At 34.3% G+C, this 19401-nt stretch overlaps 1 protein-coding gene across 1 annotated transcript; it reads left to right on the top strand.

Annotated features, from left to right (window-relative positions):
- The first annotated feature begins 1221 nt into the window (after nucleotides 1–1221).
- LOC141570793 (cadherin-18-like) lies at nucleotides 1222–1917 on the top strand. The gene has a single exon (XM_074329221.1). It carries the CDS (start codon nucleotides 1222–1224, stop codon nucleotides 1774–1776), a length of 555 nt encoding a protein of 184 aa, XP_074185322.1. The 3' UTR covers nucleotides 1777–1917.
- Nucleotides 1918–19401: the final 17484 nt, after the last annotated feature.

Below are 19401 nucleotides of genomic sequence, written 5' to 3' on the forward strand. Positions count from 1 at the left end.
TTTTTCCAAAGATAAAGTGATATATTAGAAAATATCTTTGCAGTATAAGCAACATGTATGGGAACTGATTCTGTATCATAGTGCTTTGTGAAGCAGGACCATGTGCAGCATCGGCATTTCATTTTCAGCTCACTATAATTACTCCATTCCAAAAATACAGCTTCCCAGTGCTTCCTCATGTCTGCCACCATCTCCCCCATTACATTTTCCCATTATTTGTCAGCAACCTTTTATTTCTTGTTTTTCCAGATCATTCTCTGATTCTGTCTAAAAATGTTTTGTCTTTTTTTTCCCCCATCATCCTCATAGGCTCCCACTTGCCTTTTCTCTGCAAAATTAGATCCCTTCAGTGCACTGTGACCATCTCTTTCCACATATCGTAGTAGACGTCTCTCATAATTATCCTTTCCACTTCTGGCTTGGAAATCTTCCTCTTTCTCCTCCATATTTTCAAGTCTTAAGCCCATATATACTATGGTATCTAGTTCAAATACAGACAAAGCTTATCAATATTGCTTAAGGGTACCCATAAAAAGAAGTTAAACCATAAAGAGAAGCAGGAAAACAATAAAAGTAAGAACAGAAGTTACTTTTTAGAGGTAAGGGGTGAAAGGATAGTTTGTAGCTTGCCAGATATGATCTTTATCAAAGGAGAACTAACCAGGTGTTTGTTTGCTTTATAACCATTTGTTAAAGCTCACATATAATCAGGGTTTCCGAGATAAAAATACAGCATACAGACATAAATAAATAGACAAAATACAGTATAGAAACATGAATTTCAGGTTAAAATATATATCTGTAAGTGCATATGTGATAGACACTCCTTTCTATTATACAGAAACTTGAAACATCCTGCCTTTAGTGCATCTCCTAGAAGGATTAAGTATCTGTAGATAGACCCACACACACCGTTCTTTTTCCAGTCAAAATTTCCTATGGCTTTTCCATTATCAGTTTCCCTCAGTGTATATATACACTGAGTAGTTATACTGCAACGTGAATCAAATACCCTGAATACATAAGCCTGGCAAATGAGAATATTCTGGGCTTCTAGAGAAGATCAGTAATTCCCAATGTTTTGTAGATATAATCATTTTTTTTTTTTTTTACATTCTTTGAGATGTCAAAAAACTTTGAAGTGTTAGAGAGTGCACAGATCAAGTGTTACAATGCAAGCCTAAGTGGAGTGTCGATGATGACAGGGGTTGAAAATTGATGATGTCACATCTCCAAAAATGTCCTTGTCTTTCTAACTCTTCATCCTCTTTCAATTTTCCCTCAGCGATTGTAGTCCTTTTTATCACCCTGAGACGCAGCAAAAAAGAGCCCCTGATCATTTCAGAGGAGGATGTGCGGGAGAATGTGGTCACCTATGACGATGAGGGGGGCGGGGAGGAAGATACGGAGGCCTTTGACATCACAGCCTTGAGGAATCCATCTGCTGCTGAGGAACTCAAGTACCGGAGAGACATCAGACCAGAAGTGAAACTCACCCCCAGACACCAGACATTGTCCACCCTGGAAAGCATAGATGTTCAGGAATTTCTTAAACAAAGACTGGCAGAAGCTGACCTAGATCCCAGCGTTCCCCCTTATGACTCTCTCCAGACGTACGCCTATGAGGGTCAGAGATCGGAAGCTGGTTCCATCAGCTCGCTGGACTCAGCTACGACACAATCTGACCAGGATTATCACTACCTTGGAGACTGGGGTCCGGAGTTTAAAAAGTTAGCTGAACTCTATGGAGAAATAGAATCTGAAAGAACAACTTAGGGGGTCGATTCTTGAAACATTCTAGAATTTGCTTCCTGAGCAAGTGCAGATATAACCTCAGCCATGACAAGGAAGAAGCGTGGAAACAGTACTTGGAACTGAGCAAGTCGTACACAGCCACTGTAGAAACAAGTGCCCTTTTCATGATCGAAATTGGGTTATTTAATTGGAAGAAAGTCAAATTAAAAAAAAAAAAAAAAATGGAAAACTTACGAAGAGAAAGCTATTGTTCCTTGTGTATATTTTCAATTGCTCAATAAAGTCTGTGGTACTGTTTAATTAAGAATACCTGAATTAAGCCAAACAATGTTATTTGTTTCAATATTTTGTGATTTTTTTTTTTTTTTCCAAAAGCAAAACTAAATAGAAAGGTTAAAAATCATATATGACTCTGATTTCTAGGGGTGATACACTGAAGAATGAAATTTGTGAAGGTAATCAAGACCTGTTTTTCCACTTTTCTGGGTGGACTCTTGAGACCCAACACTTATTGTGATAAATCTCATTAGCTTTGTCTTGTGTTTAAGTGACATGAGGTATAGCCAATAGACCAGGCCACTCTGTCATGGACTTGTACGTGTGAACAATTTTCCTTTGCCCTCCCCACTTCTTTTCTCCATGCAAAATTGATGGAGCTTGGGGTTTGCTGCTTGAACTATAATGTATGCAACTTCTGTGCACTAACTGTGCACTTCTCTGAAGCAAGGAGACCACTGTCTCTGTCCAGCCTGCCCTCTTTGATCTTAACAGGAAAATCCCCTTTATTTTAATGAATAAAATTAATGATATAAGGTGTATGCTCAGATAATCTGATCAGGGAAAGATTTAATCTAAAAAATAGCTGCAAACCTCATCCTGTACAACACATTGGGGAACCCCTTTTTTTTCCCTCCATACGTATTGGTTTAAGTATGTTTAACTCAGCAGATTTGATCATTCCTAGAACTAAAATTAGTTGTCAAAAAGTTTGTGATTGGTTTATACTTCAGTCCAGTTTGCTTACTTGTAACATGGCAGTCATGGAAACTATGTACCTCACAAGATAAGAATGTAGTCTGAAAAGATTATCCTCCAAATTTACACAAACTTCGTAGACTTTTGATTGGCTTACTTTTATTCTATACACAGGTTCAGACTTTCCCCATCTCGCTGACTGATTAGCCCTTATGTGCTTGGGATATACAGGAAAATGTATACAACTAGAGGCAACAAAATAGGAGATTTACACTTACTATTCGTGGACTCATCCCCAAAGTCTCTGAGCTTCAGAGTCCTGTAGAAATGGCAAAGATCCCCTGCCTACCTCACAGGCTTGTGTGAGGGTCCATAAGCATCTGTAAAATGCTTTGCCAACTGTAAAGGCTTGCAGATACCATCTAATTTTCTAATTCCCGTAGCTTATAAATATATATTTACATACATTCTGAATAAAATATATTATCATGGGATAATTTCATAAAACCTTCAACAGTGAAGCAACTGCTAACTACATGAAATATACACAAGTTTAATTATTTTAATATTTTCCTAAATAAGCAAATTTTCTTAGAACTTCTTAGGGTTATTTCCCCAAATTGTTTAAATAATGTTTTGCTATTGTTGCTATTGGTCTTGAAATAAGAATTCAAAGCATTAATGGTCCTATTCTCTAAAAACAACCCTATTTATGTATTAATTGAAATCCACAATTAAGAATTATTTTAGGGGGAGTTTTGCCTTTGCTCTTTAAATTTATCATAAGCTAGTGTCCTCAAAAGTTATATGACTCTTTCTGTCTGATTCTACTTATGTGCAAAATTTTAAATTTTTGCCTGTGTTTGCAACTGCCCTGTGCTATCATATTTCTATTTTGAGGTATGGGAAGTAAGTTTAATTTGAATAATTCTCCATTTGTGTTTCAAGCCTGAGGAATAAAATGTAATTTAATTTTGTACAACATTTTAACTTTCCAGATGCTACTTTATCATTTTATATATCCTAATAGTGTACATTCCAGTATAAAGCTAAATCAAAAGAGACACTCAGGGGCTTTGGGGAGTAACCTCCGGAGGCACATAGTCTGATTATGCTAATTTTGGACTACATTTACCCTAAAAAATGGTTAACTTTTGGAGAAGATGTATGGATCCTGGTGTTTGACTTACCTATGCAAAGAGAACAAAGAAGATCAGGTTTGGAGAGTCTACCAGGCTTTTGGATTTAGATTTTTTGATAAACTATCCACAGCTTTTGTTTTGTCTTATATTCTTTTGTTTGTTTTTAATATTCACCTCGTAACTTTACAGATGACAGTTTGCAAGATGAAAATATTTCTGTACATTTACATAAAAGCTAAGGTCCTCTGCATGGTTTTGAATATGAAAATAAGTCCATGCTTTTGTAGAAAAAGCACCCAGATCCAGGTAATTTTAATTACACATTATGATGATAATGGATTGCTTCTAAGCCCCTGACATTAAATCTAATATGGAGGCAAAAAGGAGCTTCTGCAGTATAGAAATACCTGTTTCTGTGATGATGATGATGATTTATTTTAGAATTTTGTTAATGAAAGCATCCCAAGCATTATTTTTTATATGAACTCTGAAACTAGGCAATTATATTATTATTATAAGTATGGATTGGGTCTCATATTTTTTATTCTGCTACTTTGAGTCAAAAAATAACCAATAATGATATATAAATGGTTTACAAATGGACTGAAGTCATTTAACACTCAATACCTTGCTTTAAAAACTCCAGTTCATCAGGGTTAGAAGAAAATTCTCAAAAAATTTAATGGGCAAAGAGTTGGCACATCAACTCTGAGCATTCACTGGCTACAAATAATCAGCTATGGAATCATATGTGTCTCAGCACATTTTGTAAGTCATAGTTATATGCACAGATCTAAATAAAATATAACTTTGAAGTCAATTTGCTTCTTTCTAATAAAATATATATTTTGCTTTTTTTTTTTTTTTTTTTTTTTTTTTTTACAGAGACAGCCAGTACAAAGTTGTGGCTGCTAAATTAGAGGAAATATAAATTACCATGATATTTTTATCCATGTTATTCTTATGAGAATTTATAAATTTCAAATATTATTTGTGCAAACACTGAGAAATTAATAGACCTTGCAGAAATTGCTAAAGATCTGTCATCAGAAATTCTTTCTATGGCAAATCTGCACACAGATTTGAAGAGGAGATTGAAGAGAAAAGTATCCCTGAAAAAAGGCTCTAAACAAAGTTGTGACTTTTCTATAACATGGTACAAGAAGGAAAATACTCTGAGAGAAATTGCATTTATATAACCACACACACACACACACACACACATCTTCTTGAAGGATATTGTTGAGTAAAAGAATATTTATAATAGTGACTTGGGTAATAACATGATCCATATACGTGACACATACAAAATGTTAGTACCCAACATATGGAAGATTCAGCTAGAATTTAATGAACATATTTTTGCCTTTATTTTGTATACAGCCTCAGCCTAACTTTCCGTGCTGTCAATGATTCACAAAGTGATTCCACACAACAGACAAAATGATCCAATAGTAATAAATCGTTTAGAAATGATTTAATGGACACAGTATGGCTTTTAAAATACCGTGTTTCCCCAAAAATAAGACCTAGCCGGACTATCAGCTCTAATGCGTCTTCTGGAGCAAAAATTAATACAAGACCGGGTATATTATATTATAGTATTATATAAGACGCATTAGAGCTGATGGTCCAGCTAGGTCTTATTTTCGGGGAAACACGGTACTAACAAATGCTTTGACTTTGATACTGAGTGTACTACAATGTAGTCAGAAATCTGGGTAGAAGGAGGGAGGTGTATGAAGTCCACCATTCTCAGCAATACAGAAAGATGAAATATCAATCAGTCATTGCTTTGTTCGTAACGACTTGCACCCGTAAGTGTGATTTGTTGTCTCCTTTCTGGTTTAGCTATATGTATATATACAGGGAAAACAAAAAGAAATTCAGATAGACTCATTCATTTCAGCAGTCATCAAAAGTCTCCAGTTACGTGAGCCTGGTAATTGGTATATTGGAACCGGCATAGACCCTATTCCTTTTTGTGGGTAAGTTTTTATCTGCTTATTAATATGTATAGTTCTTGGTCAGCTATTCAAAAAATCAGAACTCTATACCTGATTATTTTGGAAAGGGGGAAGATCCCCATGTTTCCAACTCAAATTGTACTTAGCGTCAAGTTATGGTAATATTCAATAAACTTACTTGGTTTCCAATTTCAAGAATAGAACAAATGTCAGGACAGTTCTTGGGAGATATGACTCAAATTCAAATTATCTCCCCTTAGGATTAAAGGCAAATTAAATATCATTTGAAGAAAACAAAAGCATTTCCACTTTTATACCTCATCTGCAGAAGGTAAATCTTTTTGCAATATAGGATTAGAAGTCTTATAAACCCTACAACCAAAGTAGTTCACAACCATTTGACTAGCACAACCAGCACAGAACCCATTCACTTTTTCAAATATTCCAAAAACATCATTTTAAAATAAAAATATGAATAGCAATATTTTTTAACATAGCAAAAGACTTATCCCAGTAAATATATTCTTTGACTTATACCAATAAAATATGTATAAGAGATGAGAAAAAAATACAACACATCCTTCTTTGAAGCGATGATGCAAAAAAAAAAAAAAATGCTCTTTAGCTAGTGAGGATTATTTCATTTATCCACTTTGCTGAGTCTATGGAAGTGAAGGATTTTTTTGCCCTTCAATACTACAGAGACATCAAACCTATTCTAGTAATGATGCATTTGTAAAGTCTTTTGTGAAAGCAAACGGAGAAAATAGGCATTCAAGGAATGCCTTGAAATTATATCCTGTGGGGAAGTTTATATATATATATATATGATACAAGTACAGAGAGAAGTAGAAGCAAAGGGAGCAGTTTAAACAAATGTTCAAAGGTGGATTATTTTATATGGACTGAGGATTCATGCATGGAAGTAACGTAAGATGTTAAGAGCAGCTGACTTTAGATTTAAGATGATTGAATGGAACTTAGTCTTTAACTAATATCATTGAGTTTATTTCCCCAAAAAGTAGAAAAGTCACCGTGGCCAGACTTCTCTTTCAGGAATCTGAATATTTCATTAATATCTATAATTTGTTAAAGAAAGATTCTAGAGTTATGTATACCTGCAGAAGAAATATTAGACTATTTTAATTATTTCCAAATGATAATTATTTTAGGAGTTTATCTTGAGGAAGTAAAAATATGTCGTAGATAATGTACACTTCAGGTATGATTGTTGGAGTCACTTAAATGTATCAATTTATTCATCCTTATAAAAACAAACTAAATTGAGGCCAAGAGAGATAACTTTAAGAATAATATTATTCATGTAAATTTATTCTTAGCTGTATAAATGTGTCTATCTTCTATAATCATTGTTTTAAGTATAAAAATATTTTTGAAGTGAAAAGAAATAGTATCCAAATACCAAAGACTCAGTTGATGCCTTAACTAAAACTACATCACTTATTTTTTAAAAACCTGTTTTTTAATACTTAACACAAATGATAGCACATACTTCAATGCTTCATTATATAAACATTTACATTTTAATTTATTTTCAAAAAGTGGCTATCATACACCATGACAATTCAATGATTTCTTAATGTCACAGGCAGACTTTGCCTGAAATCCCTACTTTTATATATTCTGTTTCTCATTTTTTCTTCTTTCATATTTACTTGCCTTTTTTACAACCCTTGACAAGCTATGTTTGAGCAATTTCTATACTTAATGTATTTTTCAGAACAAATTCAAGAAAATGTTTTTCAGAAATAGAAAGTAGTTATCATGTTGTTTTCAGGGTTTTGATTTCCAGCGCATTTTCTCCCCCTCTGTCACTAATCATGCTCTTCCTCACAAAAAGTAATAAAAGAAAATTGCATTCCGAAAAGTACTCTGTGAAAGTCACTTTCCTGTGAGCTTGAGATTTCACTCTATGATGTGGTTTGGTTTTGCAGCTCTCACAACACGGTGAATTTCCAATCTCCTGGAATTCAGCCTGTCTTCCTTCTTCCAAAGACAGCTGGGGGAAAAGTAATTTTTGTTCATGTTAAATTTATTTCAAAAGACTTTGATGATCCATTTCATAAGACATTGAAATTATAAGTGAAATTAAAATAGTGCTTTCCACTTTACAAAACATTTTAAATATCATGTTTTTTTAAAGTTTAAAGGATAATTATAATTTTCCAAAAATAAGTATTACTTTATTAATACGTTTCCTTCACAGAAAAGACAACTTTGAAAACTGTTTTTCAAGGAGGACTATCATTAAAAAAATCTGCCAAATTCCATCACCTATGTTTTGTCTTTTCAGTTGCACATAAATTTCATATTGATCACATAATGATAATAAATGGCAATTAGCTTATAAATAAAATACCACCTTAAAGATTACTTTTAATCATATGTTTTAGAATGCATAAATTTCATTTAATCTGTATTTCACTAAATTCTCCTCACAATATGATTTCCAAGGACTGGAAAGATCGCTATTTCTTCCCCTGCTTCCTACCAGTTTTTGTAATTTTCTTTCACTTGCCTCCTCTTAAGTTGGCTGTCCCACCCACTCTTAGCTGTCTCAGTTTCAGTTTGATACAGGGAGTAAGACATGAAAGTGAAATGTTTTGTTGGGACAAATAATCTTGATGACACCAGGTCATAACTCAGTTTTCTTGATTCCTAATCAAAGTTTTGAATTAAAATGTGAAATTAGAAAATATTGACAGAAAATATTTATGCTCAGATTAATAGGTTAAAAACAAACAAATAAACAAACAAAAAACAAACAAACAAAAAAAACCTTGGGTTTAGGAGTCTAGGATTTAGAACATATCAGGAATCTGTGACTTGAACTACTTGTGTAAGTTTAAATCAATTAAAACATTTATAAATTTCCCTTTAACCTACAGTAGAAATAACAATATATTTACCTCACAGAGTTGTTATGAATACTAGGTGTGATTTTGTGTGTGAAATACAGAAGTTAGTAAAGTACTTAGCAAACTGATTATTATTATTATGGTCTCTTTTTTCTTTGCTTCTTCAAGCACCCCAACCTCTGGCCTCAGAAAAATGTGAGGTATGAAGTGTTTGCAAAGTTTCAACATAGACTAAGTGTTATATATTACAGGTATGAAGTGTTTCCCAAGTTTCAACATAGACTAGGACAGATGTGTACTCTCTATTCAGGCAGACCAAAAAAAAAATAAGCATTCTAGTATTAGCTCATTCGATCCTTCTCACCATGCAGAGGGTGAAAGAAATTATAATTTATATTCTACTGTGTGTATTGGTGTATTGGATTTTCTTTAATACCTTTAGTACATAAAAATCTAAATATAAGATTAGACTAACAAATTAGTACTGTGTTATGAATTATACTGCCTCTCTGTTTCAGAATCTTTTTTTCACAAAAAATAGTTTCTCTTGTTGATATAATTATTTAAAACATATGAAAATTAATCCTTGTGATTGTTTTGAGGAAACACAATTGAAGTGGGGAAGGCAAGATTACTTGGAGGTTTAAAATCTCTTAAAAATCAAGAGAAACAAAACTCATTAGCATAGTGATAAGGTGTGTTTTGCATGAGAAAGGAAGTACAGCTCTGTGATGTCTGAGAGCTCTTGAAGGAATTGCAAGGACTCTATCATGTATAATAACACCATGCTATTACACAACAACTAATAAACACCCAAATATAATAAACATTCAAATATTATTCAGTGTTTGTGAATTCTTAAATAGAATAGATATGATGCAGAATCTAGAAGAAAATGTGGCATCTACTTCAAATTAAATTTCCCCTCCATTCTACCCACAAACTGGAGATCCCAAGTTATTAATTTTTATTTATACATTATTAAACATGATAGAGTTATATATCTAATATAAAATAGAATCTATTCTCCAGTTTCAATAAAAGAAGAATGCTGCTATTTCAGGAGGTATTGAACAATATAAAAATGATTTATTTAAAGAGTAATTTTTCACCTGCCAGACAAAAAAACTTCATACTCCAGAAATAGGAAAAGAAATATTTGTTTTGAGAAAATGTAGCTTCCCTTTGAAGAAGTTAATATTAGTGCATTTTATTAACACAGAGTATTAGGTAGATGCAAAAGTAATTGCGGTTTTTGCATTTTTTTTTAACCTTTTTAAACTGCAATTACTTTTGCACCAGCCTAATAATTTAAAAAATATCAAGGCAGGTCTTATTAGAAACAGGAACACATTTTGAGGAAATTCCTGCTTTCTACTACATCCCAATCATACCCAGACCCTCTCTGTTAAATGGCAACGTAAACTTTTTGTTCATTGAAAAGGTAAAAGTCACTAAGTAAAACAACAGAATTCCACACCTTTCCTTTTATCTTTCCTAAATCTGATTATGTTTCAAAAAATTTGACATCGAGGCCTCTTCCGAAGTCCTTGTGAAATCTTCTTCAGTATCTACTTACTTGGCAGTTAGAGAATAGTTTTCTCAAATTTTCATTTAGCCTTTACTTAAAAAGATCATTGAAGAAGTCCCTGCCTCACACCCCCAAAAAAAGAGACATAGAAAAAAAAAAAGAAAAGAAAAAAAGAATCAATGTGTTGGTGAAATTGTACCATTTTCTGAGAGTCTTACGCCCAGGCACATTTAAACACTGCTTTTTGCCAGTTGTTTCCAAAGAGGAACAGCCAACAGCAGAGCCAGGTTACACTTAAGTTTTTGAAGAAAAGATTAAATAAGAAGGGCACTGAATTTTTCATTCACAAATAAAGGTTATGATAATATTGTTTACTATAGAGCAGAATCTGACTAGGGAATGTGAAATAAACAAGGAAGTGTTTATTATAATGTGCTAGTAATGATGTCAAGAGGTTAGAATATTTGGAGCTGGAGATTTTTTTTCAGATGTCAATGCACAGACTAAAATTTTTAGACAGCATTATGGAGCATAAAGAAAGGTTCACGCTGTCAGTCACACTTTTGCATTGGAACACTTGTCTACCACTATGCACAGGGGCTGACAAAAGTCAGGGTGGGAAGTCAGATTTTAAAAAGGGGCGCAAAGATACAAAACAAAAATCTTTGAGGAATGAAAGGGACATACCACCCAAATTATTATAACAAAAGACTGTAGCAAATCAGGACTGACAGCTAATGGCCGTCACTTTCTGCATGACATTTAGATGGGAAATTCTTGCTAATAAGAAACAGTCCTCAGCATGGGTCTCTTTAGGAAAGCCTGCAGTGAGTTAATTTTCAGATAGAAATTAGAAGGAAAAATAAAGCTGCCCCGATATAATTTAGAGGAAGAAATTTCAGGATCAAAATCAAATGATTAAAATAGGAATAAGTAATAATTCTGAATAGTTGCAGTTTACAGCTTGTCTTAGGTCCACGTCAAAACTCGCAATTAATAAGATCTTACAACAAGTACAGTAATAATAACAAAGTTTACCAACTCCTTAAGACTACTGGGATGCATCCCATGGGAAATTGCTGTGAAACATATTTTTTCTGCGTTCCACAGAACATTAAGCTTTTCCAGGAAAAAAAACCAAACAGTTGAAACATGTCAACCCTGAGCCATAAATACCCTGAGATATTTAAAAATATTTTGAATTAGAAAAACAGCAGTAGAGAAACCTTATTGCAATTAATAATATATGAATAATAATTGAAATCCAGGTGTCCCTGGGTTGTGAGTAGAATGAAGGGAAAATAGAATTTGGTGGAGATGCCAGATTTTCTTTTATATTCTGCATCACATCCATTTTATTTAAGATTTTCAAATAGTAGATAATATTTGAGCTTATTATATTTGGGGGATTATTAATTATTTGCATAATAACACGGTGCTCTGATACTTGATAGAGTCCCTGTAATTGCCCAAAGAGCTCTCAGATGAGTTGGGCTCCCAGAGGTTCCCAGATGCAGAGATTGTCACATTATGAAATAGCCCAATACACCAAAGCATGAGTGCTATGGGACCTATTGTCAATGTAATCATTGATTTCCTAACCATTATAGAATATGAAAGAGATTATCTTCAAGACAAAAAAACGTTGTCATTGATAAGAGTCAGATTTAATAGTCCATGTCTTAATTTTTAATTACGAAATACGTATACGTAGATGTTATAAATAATTATTTATACATGTATGGATAAAGAAAAATTAAAAATATTTAAAGCTCTCTGTGAGTATATGCCCACCCATATTATCTTCTGCTCTCCCAGAGGTAACCACTAACCTGATTTTTGTTTATCCTTATTATTTCAGCAATATGTATTTTTGCACCAAATTACCTTCCTTGTTTCAATCGAATAATACTTTATTCTGTGATTTTCTCTAGCGAATATATTTTTTGAAGGCTGACGTTTTTTCATTGGCTAAAATGACTATCAGTAATCTTAATGGGGTGAGTGTTTCTGGAGTATAAACCAGGCCAAAGAATTATCCCTACCTGAAGCTATTGCCCCTGGCGTTCACACTCTAGTATTCATGATTTGCTGCTCACAGAGTTCTCAAGATTTTCCAGAAAGGTGGATCGTGTCAACCAATGGGAATTCTGCATAAAAAAACATTCACGGCAGCTTGGAATGGTGCAATCACCAATAAAGAGGATCTATCTAGAACATCAACAGTGTCTACAAGTGTGAGTTCTCCTTCAGTCTGTTAATTGACAGTTTCTTAGTCTTAACAAAACTTCATTTCTAAAAGAGATCCAAGTTGTATACAATATTTTTTCTAAAAGTGGATGGAATCAAGTTGCTAATATTTTGACTTGGTTTTCTATATCTATATTCAAGAACAAAATTTGCGGACTGCTTTAATTTCTTATATTGCCTTTTCTAATGATGGCGTCAAAGTTATTCTAGCATCAGAACAAATATTAGGGACCTTTCCTATATTTTATTATCTGGAATATTTTATATAAATCTGGAGAAAGAAATCTGTTCTTTGAAAACCTGATGGAATTCCTCAGTAAAATTATCTGAGCCTGCATTGGGGGAGGGAAGAATGGAAGAGTAAGATTTTTAATTCTTGACGCAATTGTTTAATACTTTTAGGAATATTCAGATTTTCTAATTCTTCTTGAGTCATCTTTTGTAAAATGACACTCATAGAAATTATTTATAAAATGTTTTTAAAATTTTAGCACAAGATAGTCATGTTATCTTACTATCTTTTTCATATCTATTGCATCAGCATTTATCTCCTTTTATCCTAAAAGATTTTCTGCCTTTCCTTTTTTATGTTTTATCAAACTTGAAATAATTTTACCAATTTTATCACTTTTTAGTGAATAATATTCAAGTTTCATTTCTTTCTATAGAATATTTTTTAAATTGACTAATTTCTGCTCTTAGCTTCATGACCTTTAAAATTCCTTTTCTTTATTTGGCTTTATTAATCTATCTGTATTAAATCTTTTAAGTTTGAAACTTAACTCATTGAGATTAAGATTTTTTATTTTCTAACATTAGCCTTCCAAGGTAAATTCTCCACCCCCCTCTTATAGCTGTTTTTATCTGTACTTATTAGGGCAATACTATCTGCTAAAACAAAAGAGTCCAAATGTCAGTTATTTAGAAGTTTATTTCTTACTCTGTTTAAGTCTAAGTAAGTGATATGGATTTGTAGTTGAGTGTCTCCCAAGCAGCGCTCCATAAATCCAGTCATCTTCTATTTTATATGTCTGATATCCTCTAAGTCTTGGAGTCAAACGCTGGATCTTCTGCATCCAGTTGCCTTCATGGAAAAGGCAGACTCATCCACTCACATTCTGTTTGGTGAGAGCTGGTATCATGGCTCACCTAGATGCAATAAAAGGTCTGAAACATTACTGGATATGCAGCTGGTTAGAGTTCAGCACCCATCGTATTCTTTAGGGACTGGTCACGTATGCATCCTCTGCCTACATATGTCAAAATTCCAGATTCCCAGAGGTAAAAATGTCCAAACTAAACCATATGTTTTGCACAGTTTAGGTGCCATAAATCATTCTTAGGTTTTGGTTAGATAGCAATAGAAGTCTCCCAAAATCTAAGTTCTCAGATGCCAGTCAAGGGCCAAATTACAAACAGATCTGTGTAAGGAAAGCAGTTTTAAGTTTGTTAATTCTTTTCTGCAAATATGTCTGGTTTTTTGGTGGGAAAGTGTCCAATTTTTCACCCTTAAATATGTTACATTTAGGTTTTTATTATAAATGTTCTTTATCAAGTTGAGGAAGCTCCCACCCTTTCTTAGTTTCCCAACGGTTTGTATCATAAATGACTATACTTGTCAGGGTTCTGTAGAGAAACAGAACCAGTAGGGTGAGTGTGTGTGTGTGTGTGTGTGTGTGTGTGTGTGTGTACCCTCAAGCACTGTATAATGATGTTTTAGTCAGTGATGAACTACATATATGACAGTGGTCCCACAAGATTATAATGTAGCTGAAAAAATTCCTATCACCTAGTGATGTCATAACCATCATACATCATAGCACAAAGCATTACTCACATGTTTGTGGTGATGCCAGTGTAGACAAATCTACTCTGCTTATACAGTTATATAAAACAGTTATACAGTTATAGCACATACAGATATGTACAGTACATAATACTTGATAATGATAATAACCAACTATATCACTGATTTAATTATTTACTATACTATACTGTTATCATTATTTTAGAGTGTGCACTTCCTATTTATAAAATGATGTTTTCCGTGAAACAGTATGCTGTGTTACACTGGCAGCAGCTTCACACATCTCTTGTTTACCACATGTCTCTATTGCATCATTTTGTGCTTGATTTAATCTCGTGTTGTTTTATACAGTAAATGCTATACAGGCTTGTAGCCTGGGAGCAATAGGCTATACCATACAGCCTAGTTAAGTAGTCGGCTATACCATCCATGTCTGTGTAAGTGCATTGTGATGTTGCACAGTGATGGAATTGCCTAACAATGCATTTCTCAGAATGTATCCCCATCCTTAAGAGGTGCATGACTATAGAAGGAGATTTATCATACGGCATTGATTTAAGCAATTCTGGAGGCTAGCTAGTCCAAAATTTGCCATGTATGTGGCAGGTGAAAACTCAGGCGAGCCAGTGGTGCAGAGAAAATCCAAAGACATTCTTCTGGAGATTTCCGTCTTGCTCTAGGTGGCTGCTCTTTTTGTTCTACTTGGGCCTTCAGCTGATTGGATGAGGCGACCCACATTATTGGGAGGACATCTGATTACTCAGAGTTCACCTATTATAATGTTAGGTTCATCCATAAACACTCTCCATGTTGATGCATAAAATTAGCCATTGAATGAATGTCAGATTTTGTCAAGTGCTTTTTCTGTACCGGTTGATATAAGTAGATGTTTTTGTTTTGTTTTGTTTTGTTTTTAGCCTGTTGATATGAAGGATTCCATTGAATGATTTCTAAATGTTGAAACAATCTTGGAAACTAGAAATGAATCCCACTGGTCATATATATATATAAAATAAGGACTGTCTAATCTTTGTCCAATGTTCCTGGAATAGAGCTTCTAAACCTTTGGAATTTCCTGAGTGATAGGAATGTCTTTATTATTCATGGTGGGCCCAAAGGATCATTCCTTAGTTTATGCTAATAACATAAGTTCAGATGGGTCCCCAAATTGTTTCAGGATGAATGAAGCTGGAAGCAGACTGGCCATGAAAGGACAACCATGTGATTTTATTACCATAGACAGAAAACACAGGGCCACAGGGAGAGAGGAGGAAGAAGGGAAGGAGGAGGAGCTGGGAGACGAAGGAGGGAGGAGATGAGATCATCCTTAAGAAAAAGTGCAGTCACCACAATGACCAGAACTAGATTTTAGTGGCCTAGAGCAGATCGAGGACGCCATCTTGTCCCTCAAGGTGAACTTTAGCTAATTATAATGGATTATAATATTATTAGCATTGTGGTAAGGGAAAATCTCTACCCCTGGGTCACCATGACAGTTCCAACAAGGGCCAAATAAAGACAAAAAGCTCTCCTTCCAGTGGGAAGAAATGGTCAGTGGGGACCTGCCTAGGAATGCCTATAACACCACCCCTAAATTTTGAATATTTTGCACCCTCATTTTAGAAGTAATAAATTCCTAAGCTTCTTTGTTCTTCAGGGAAGTTGCTCTTCTCCAGGCCTGCCCACTTTCCCTTCTTGAGTGTATACAGTTCCTCTCTAAAAAAAAAAATCCATCCTGTTTACTTGGCTTATTGGGTGCATTGTTGAATTCATTCCTTTGACGATACCAAGAACCCTTTTGCAGACAACAACCTAAGGGATGGATCTTTGAGCAAGGTGTTATTAGCCCAAACTCAGGGGAGTGTGTGGGGCTGGAGATTGAGTACCGTTGCTTAGACAATGATTCGATTGATGTTACCTATGTAATGAGACCCAATAAAAAATCTGGACACAAAACTCCGTTTAGGTTTCTGGTTGGTAAACAGGTCAATGGGTCAGGAGGGTGATATGTTCTGATTCAACAGGGAGAGGACACTATAGCTCCATATTTTGAGAACTCCCTACATTTCTCCCTATAGTTCTCTTTATTTGGCTGAATACTTGATATTTAATGGTAATTGAAAGCATAGCACGGTGCATTTTTTTCCTGAGTTCTATGAGTTATTCTACTACATTATAAATCTGATGGAGTTATGGGAATCCTAGAATTTGTAGTCATTTGATCCAAACTGCAGATGGTATGGGGACTCCTGAACTTGTGAGCAGTCTAATTGGGGATTGTGCCTTTACCTGTGGAATCTATGCTAATGCTGGCTAGTAAGTGCCAGAATTATATTACAGCATAGCATATGCCATGTGTTGGATTCAATTTGCTCATTTTTTGTTGAAGATTTGTGCACCTATGTTCATGACAGATATTAGTCTATAGTTTTCCTTTCTTCCAATATATTGTTTCGGATTTAAAGCAATGCAAGCCTCATAGAATGAGCCCTGAAGTGTTCCCTCTACTTTTATTTTCTGAAGCAGACTGTCAAGAAGTGTTGATATTGATTCCCCCAAGTTTTCAGTACAATTCACCAGTAAAACCATGTGGCTCTGGTTCTTTCTTTTTGGAAGGTTCATAAATATTGAATAAATTTCTTAATAGATACGCCTATTGAAATGATCTATTTCTAATTTTGTCAGTTTCAGTAGTTTATATCTTTTAAGAAATTACTTCATCTAATGTATTAAGAGTTGTTTATTTCATTTCTGTACTTTCCTATAATATCCATGGGGTCTCTCAGTTTATATGATCTTTTTCTTGCATGGTGTCTACTTTTCCCATTAGTACCCATAACATATTGATCAGCATTCTTTTATATTTTAAAACTTTGTCATATCTAAGTCTGATTCTGACCCTCTCTTGGTTCTTTCAGATTGTGTTTCTTTCTTGATTTCAACATATCTAGTAAGTTTTGGTTGAAAGCCAGATATGATTAATTGGTCAATACAAACTCAGGTAAGTAGGCTTTTAATGGGAGGTTGTATATTTATTTAGCTAGGAGTTGGACACTGTTTAATGTTGTGCTACCTGTGCATGCCAGAAAATTCAAAGTCCTCCAGTGTCCTCTGTTTTGTCTTTCCTGTTGTCTTGAACTCCTTCAATAGACTCTGTGTCTTGCAGCTCTTTTAGCTGTATTCACTATTATACTATAGCCCTGTTGATATGGAAGGGAAGTGTCCTATAATCTCCTGATTAAATCTGTGCATTTTAATCATCCTGTGTTTGTCTTAGGTTATGATTTTCTCACAAATGCTTTTTAGCTCCCTCCCTTAGCCTTAGCCTAGACGTAAATGGAATAATACTCTGATAAAGACTTTCGCCATTTTTCTCTTCTTATGAAGAATGCTGTGTGTTGGTTTCTTAATGGTTGATTTATCTGTCATCTTGCCGGAGCCAGGGGGAAATTTTTCTTGGCTCTTCAATGAAAGAGCCCGATGTAAAAACTCACAAAACTGTGGACTCACCCCTCCCCCCGCAAGACTAAGGTCCCATGATTTTCTCATGCTCATACTTGTCCACAAGCAGCCTCTAGCAATGTCAAAATTATCATTCAAGTATCCCTACCAGCGCTTACTCCAATGGCTTCTAGTGCAGGATAGAAAATCTTGGCAGTTATTCTGTATTTATGCATGTCTCGCTAGATTTTTGTGTAGTAGCTTGTCCTGAGGTCTCCTTGCCCTGATAGTGCAAGAAAACTCATTGATTTTTAGCTTATTCATCTTGTTTCTTCTTGTAAGGAGAGGAGGGATGAATTCTAATATTTTTGCATGTTGGATCTGAAACAAAGAGTGATGGGCCATAATTAATACACTCGTTCTTCTGTCATATAATTAATAAACCCTTTCATATTTAAATATATTGATTTGCATCTATTTTCATTAGTATGTTTTAGTTCCTGAATCCTTAGTCTTCCGGTGTTGGAGGTGATCTTGCTGATGTCTGAAGAGCAGAAACATGCTGTTGCCACAAATATTGCCCCAATTGCAGATGTGTGAGCAAAATAAATGTGTTGTTATTGTAAACCACTCAGTTTAAAGTGATTCATTATACACTCATAAAAAACTAGAATGTGTAGATTAAGGGAAGATATCTGTCTTATCCAGTACTTATCCAAAGTTAGTATGAACCAGGAACTATCTCAAACTGAATAATCTGTTTGCTATTTTAGGTCTTTCTAACCTTGTTTTATGGCCAGCTTGTGTTTATCATTCTTAGAGGAAGGTTGTTGTTCAGCTTCCTTAGTCCATTTAGATCTAGACCAAAACTGTGATGTGCTACTTTCATTTCTATCCCCTTTTACAGTGATCTTTTTTTTTTCTCTCTTCTCACTTCACTGATGATTCATTTTTCTTGGATTTATGAGGAGGTTTCTAATCTAAATTCCCAACTTGCATGAGCCCTTAAGCTTTCTCTCTTATCTCTTTGTAGTCCTTTAAAACTTAATTTTTAGGTCCACAGTGAGTGACATAAACTCATTGGAACACTGATGATTGGAGGGCTTATTTTCCTTTCTGAATTCTTGCTTTTTCAGTGTTTGAAGTCTGTGAAGATGTTCTTTATATAATTGTTGGCTCAGCAGTGCTTTTTCAAAGTATGTCTTTGTATTTTATCAAGTTTTGTAGTGTTTTGCAAAAGAGGCTGTTTTTTTGTTTTGTTTTGTTTTGTTTTGTTTTGTTTGTTTTGTTTTTAAGGTATTATATTCCCTTATTGCCAGAAAGAGAATTGGTTTGCATTTCTACACTCTTATTTTAAGACACTCATTTAAGAACAATTCTCTACAGGCTTGACCAATCATGCCAGCTATATCTCAAAAGAAAACCAACTGTTATCACTGTATTAAACCTCAAGTTCAAAGAAAATAAATGAAAAGGAAATGGTGAGCCATGCTCAATAATTCTGAGCTTGAGATTGCAATCACTTGCTTTCTTTTCTTTCCTTTTTTTTTTCTTCCTTTTTTGAAACATTCAGATGGATGTGGCAAATAGCCACATCCTTTACTGAGCCTCTTTGGGGGTCATAAAGCAATTTGCATTCACAGTACTAGATTAC

Source organism: Rhinolophus sinicus, linkage group LG03 (genome assembly GCF_036562045.2).
Source record: "Rhinolophus sinicus isolate RSC01 linkage group LG03, ASM3656204v1, whole genome shotgun sequence".
Classification (NCBI taxonomy): Eukaryota; Metazoa; Chordata; class Mammalia; order Chiroptera; family Rhinolophidae; genus Rhinolophus; species Rhinolophus sinicus.

Excerpts from the sequence above, each read along its gene's own strand:
- LOC141570793 (XM_074329221.1), top strand. The coding sequence starts at position 1,222 with ATGTCACATCTCCAAAAATGTCCTTGTCTTTCTAACTCTTCATCCTCT.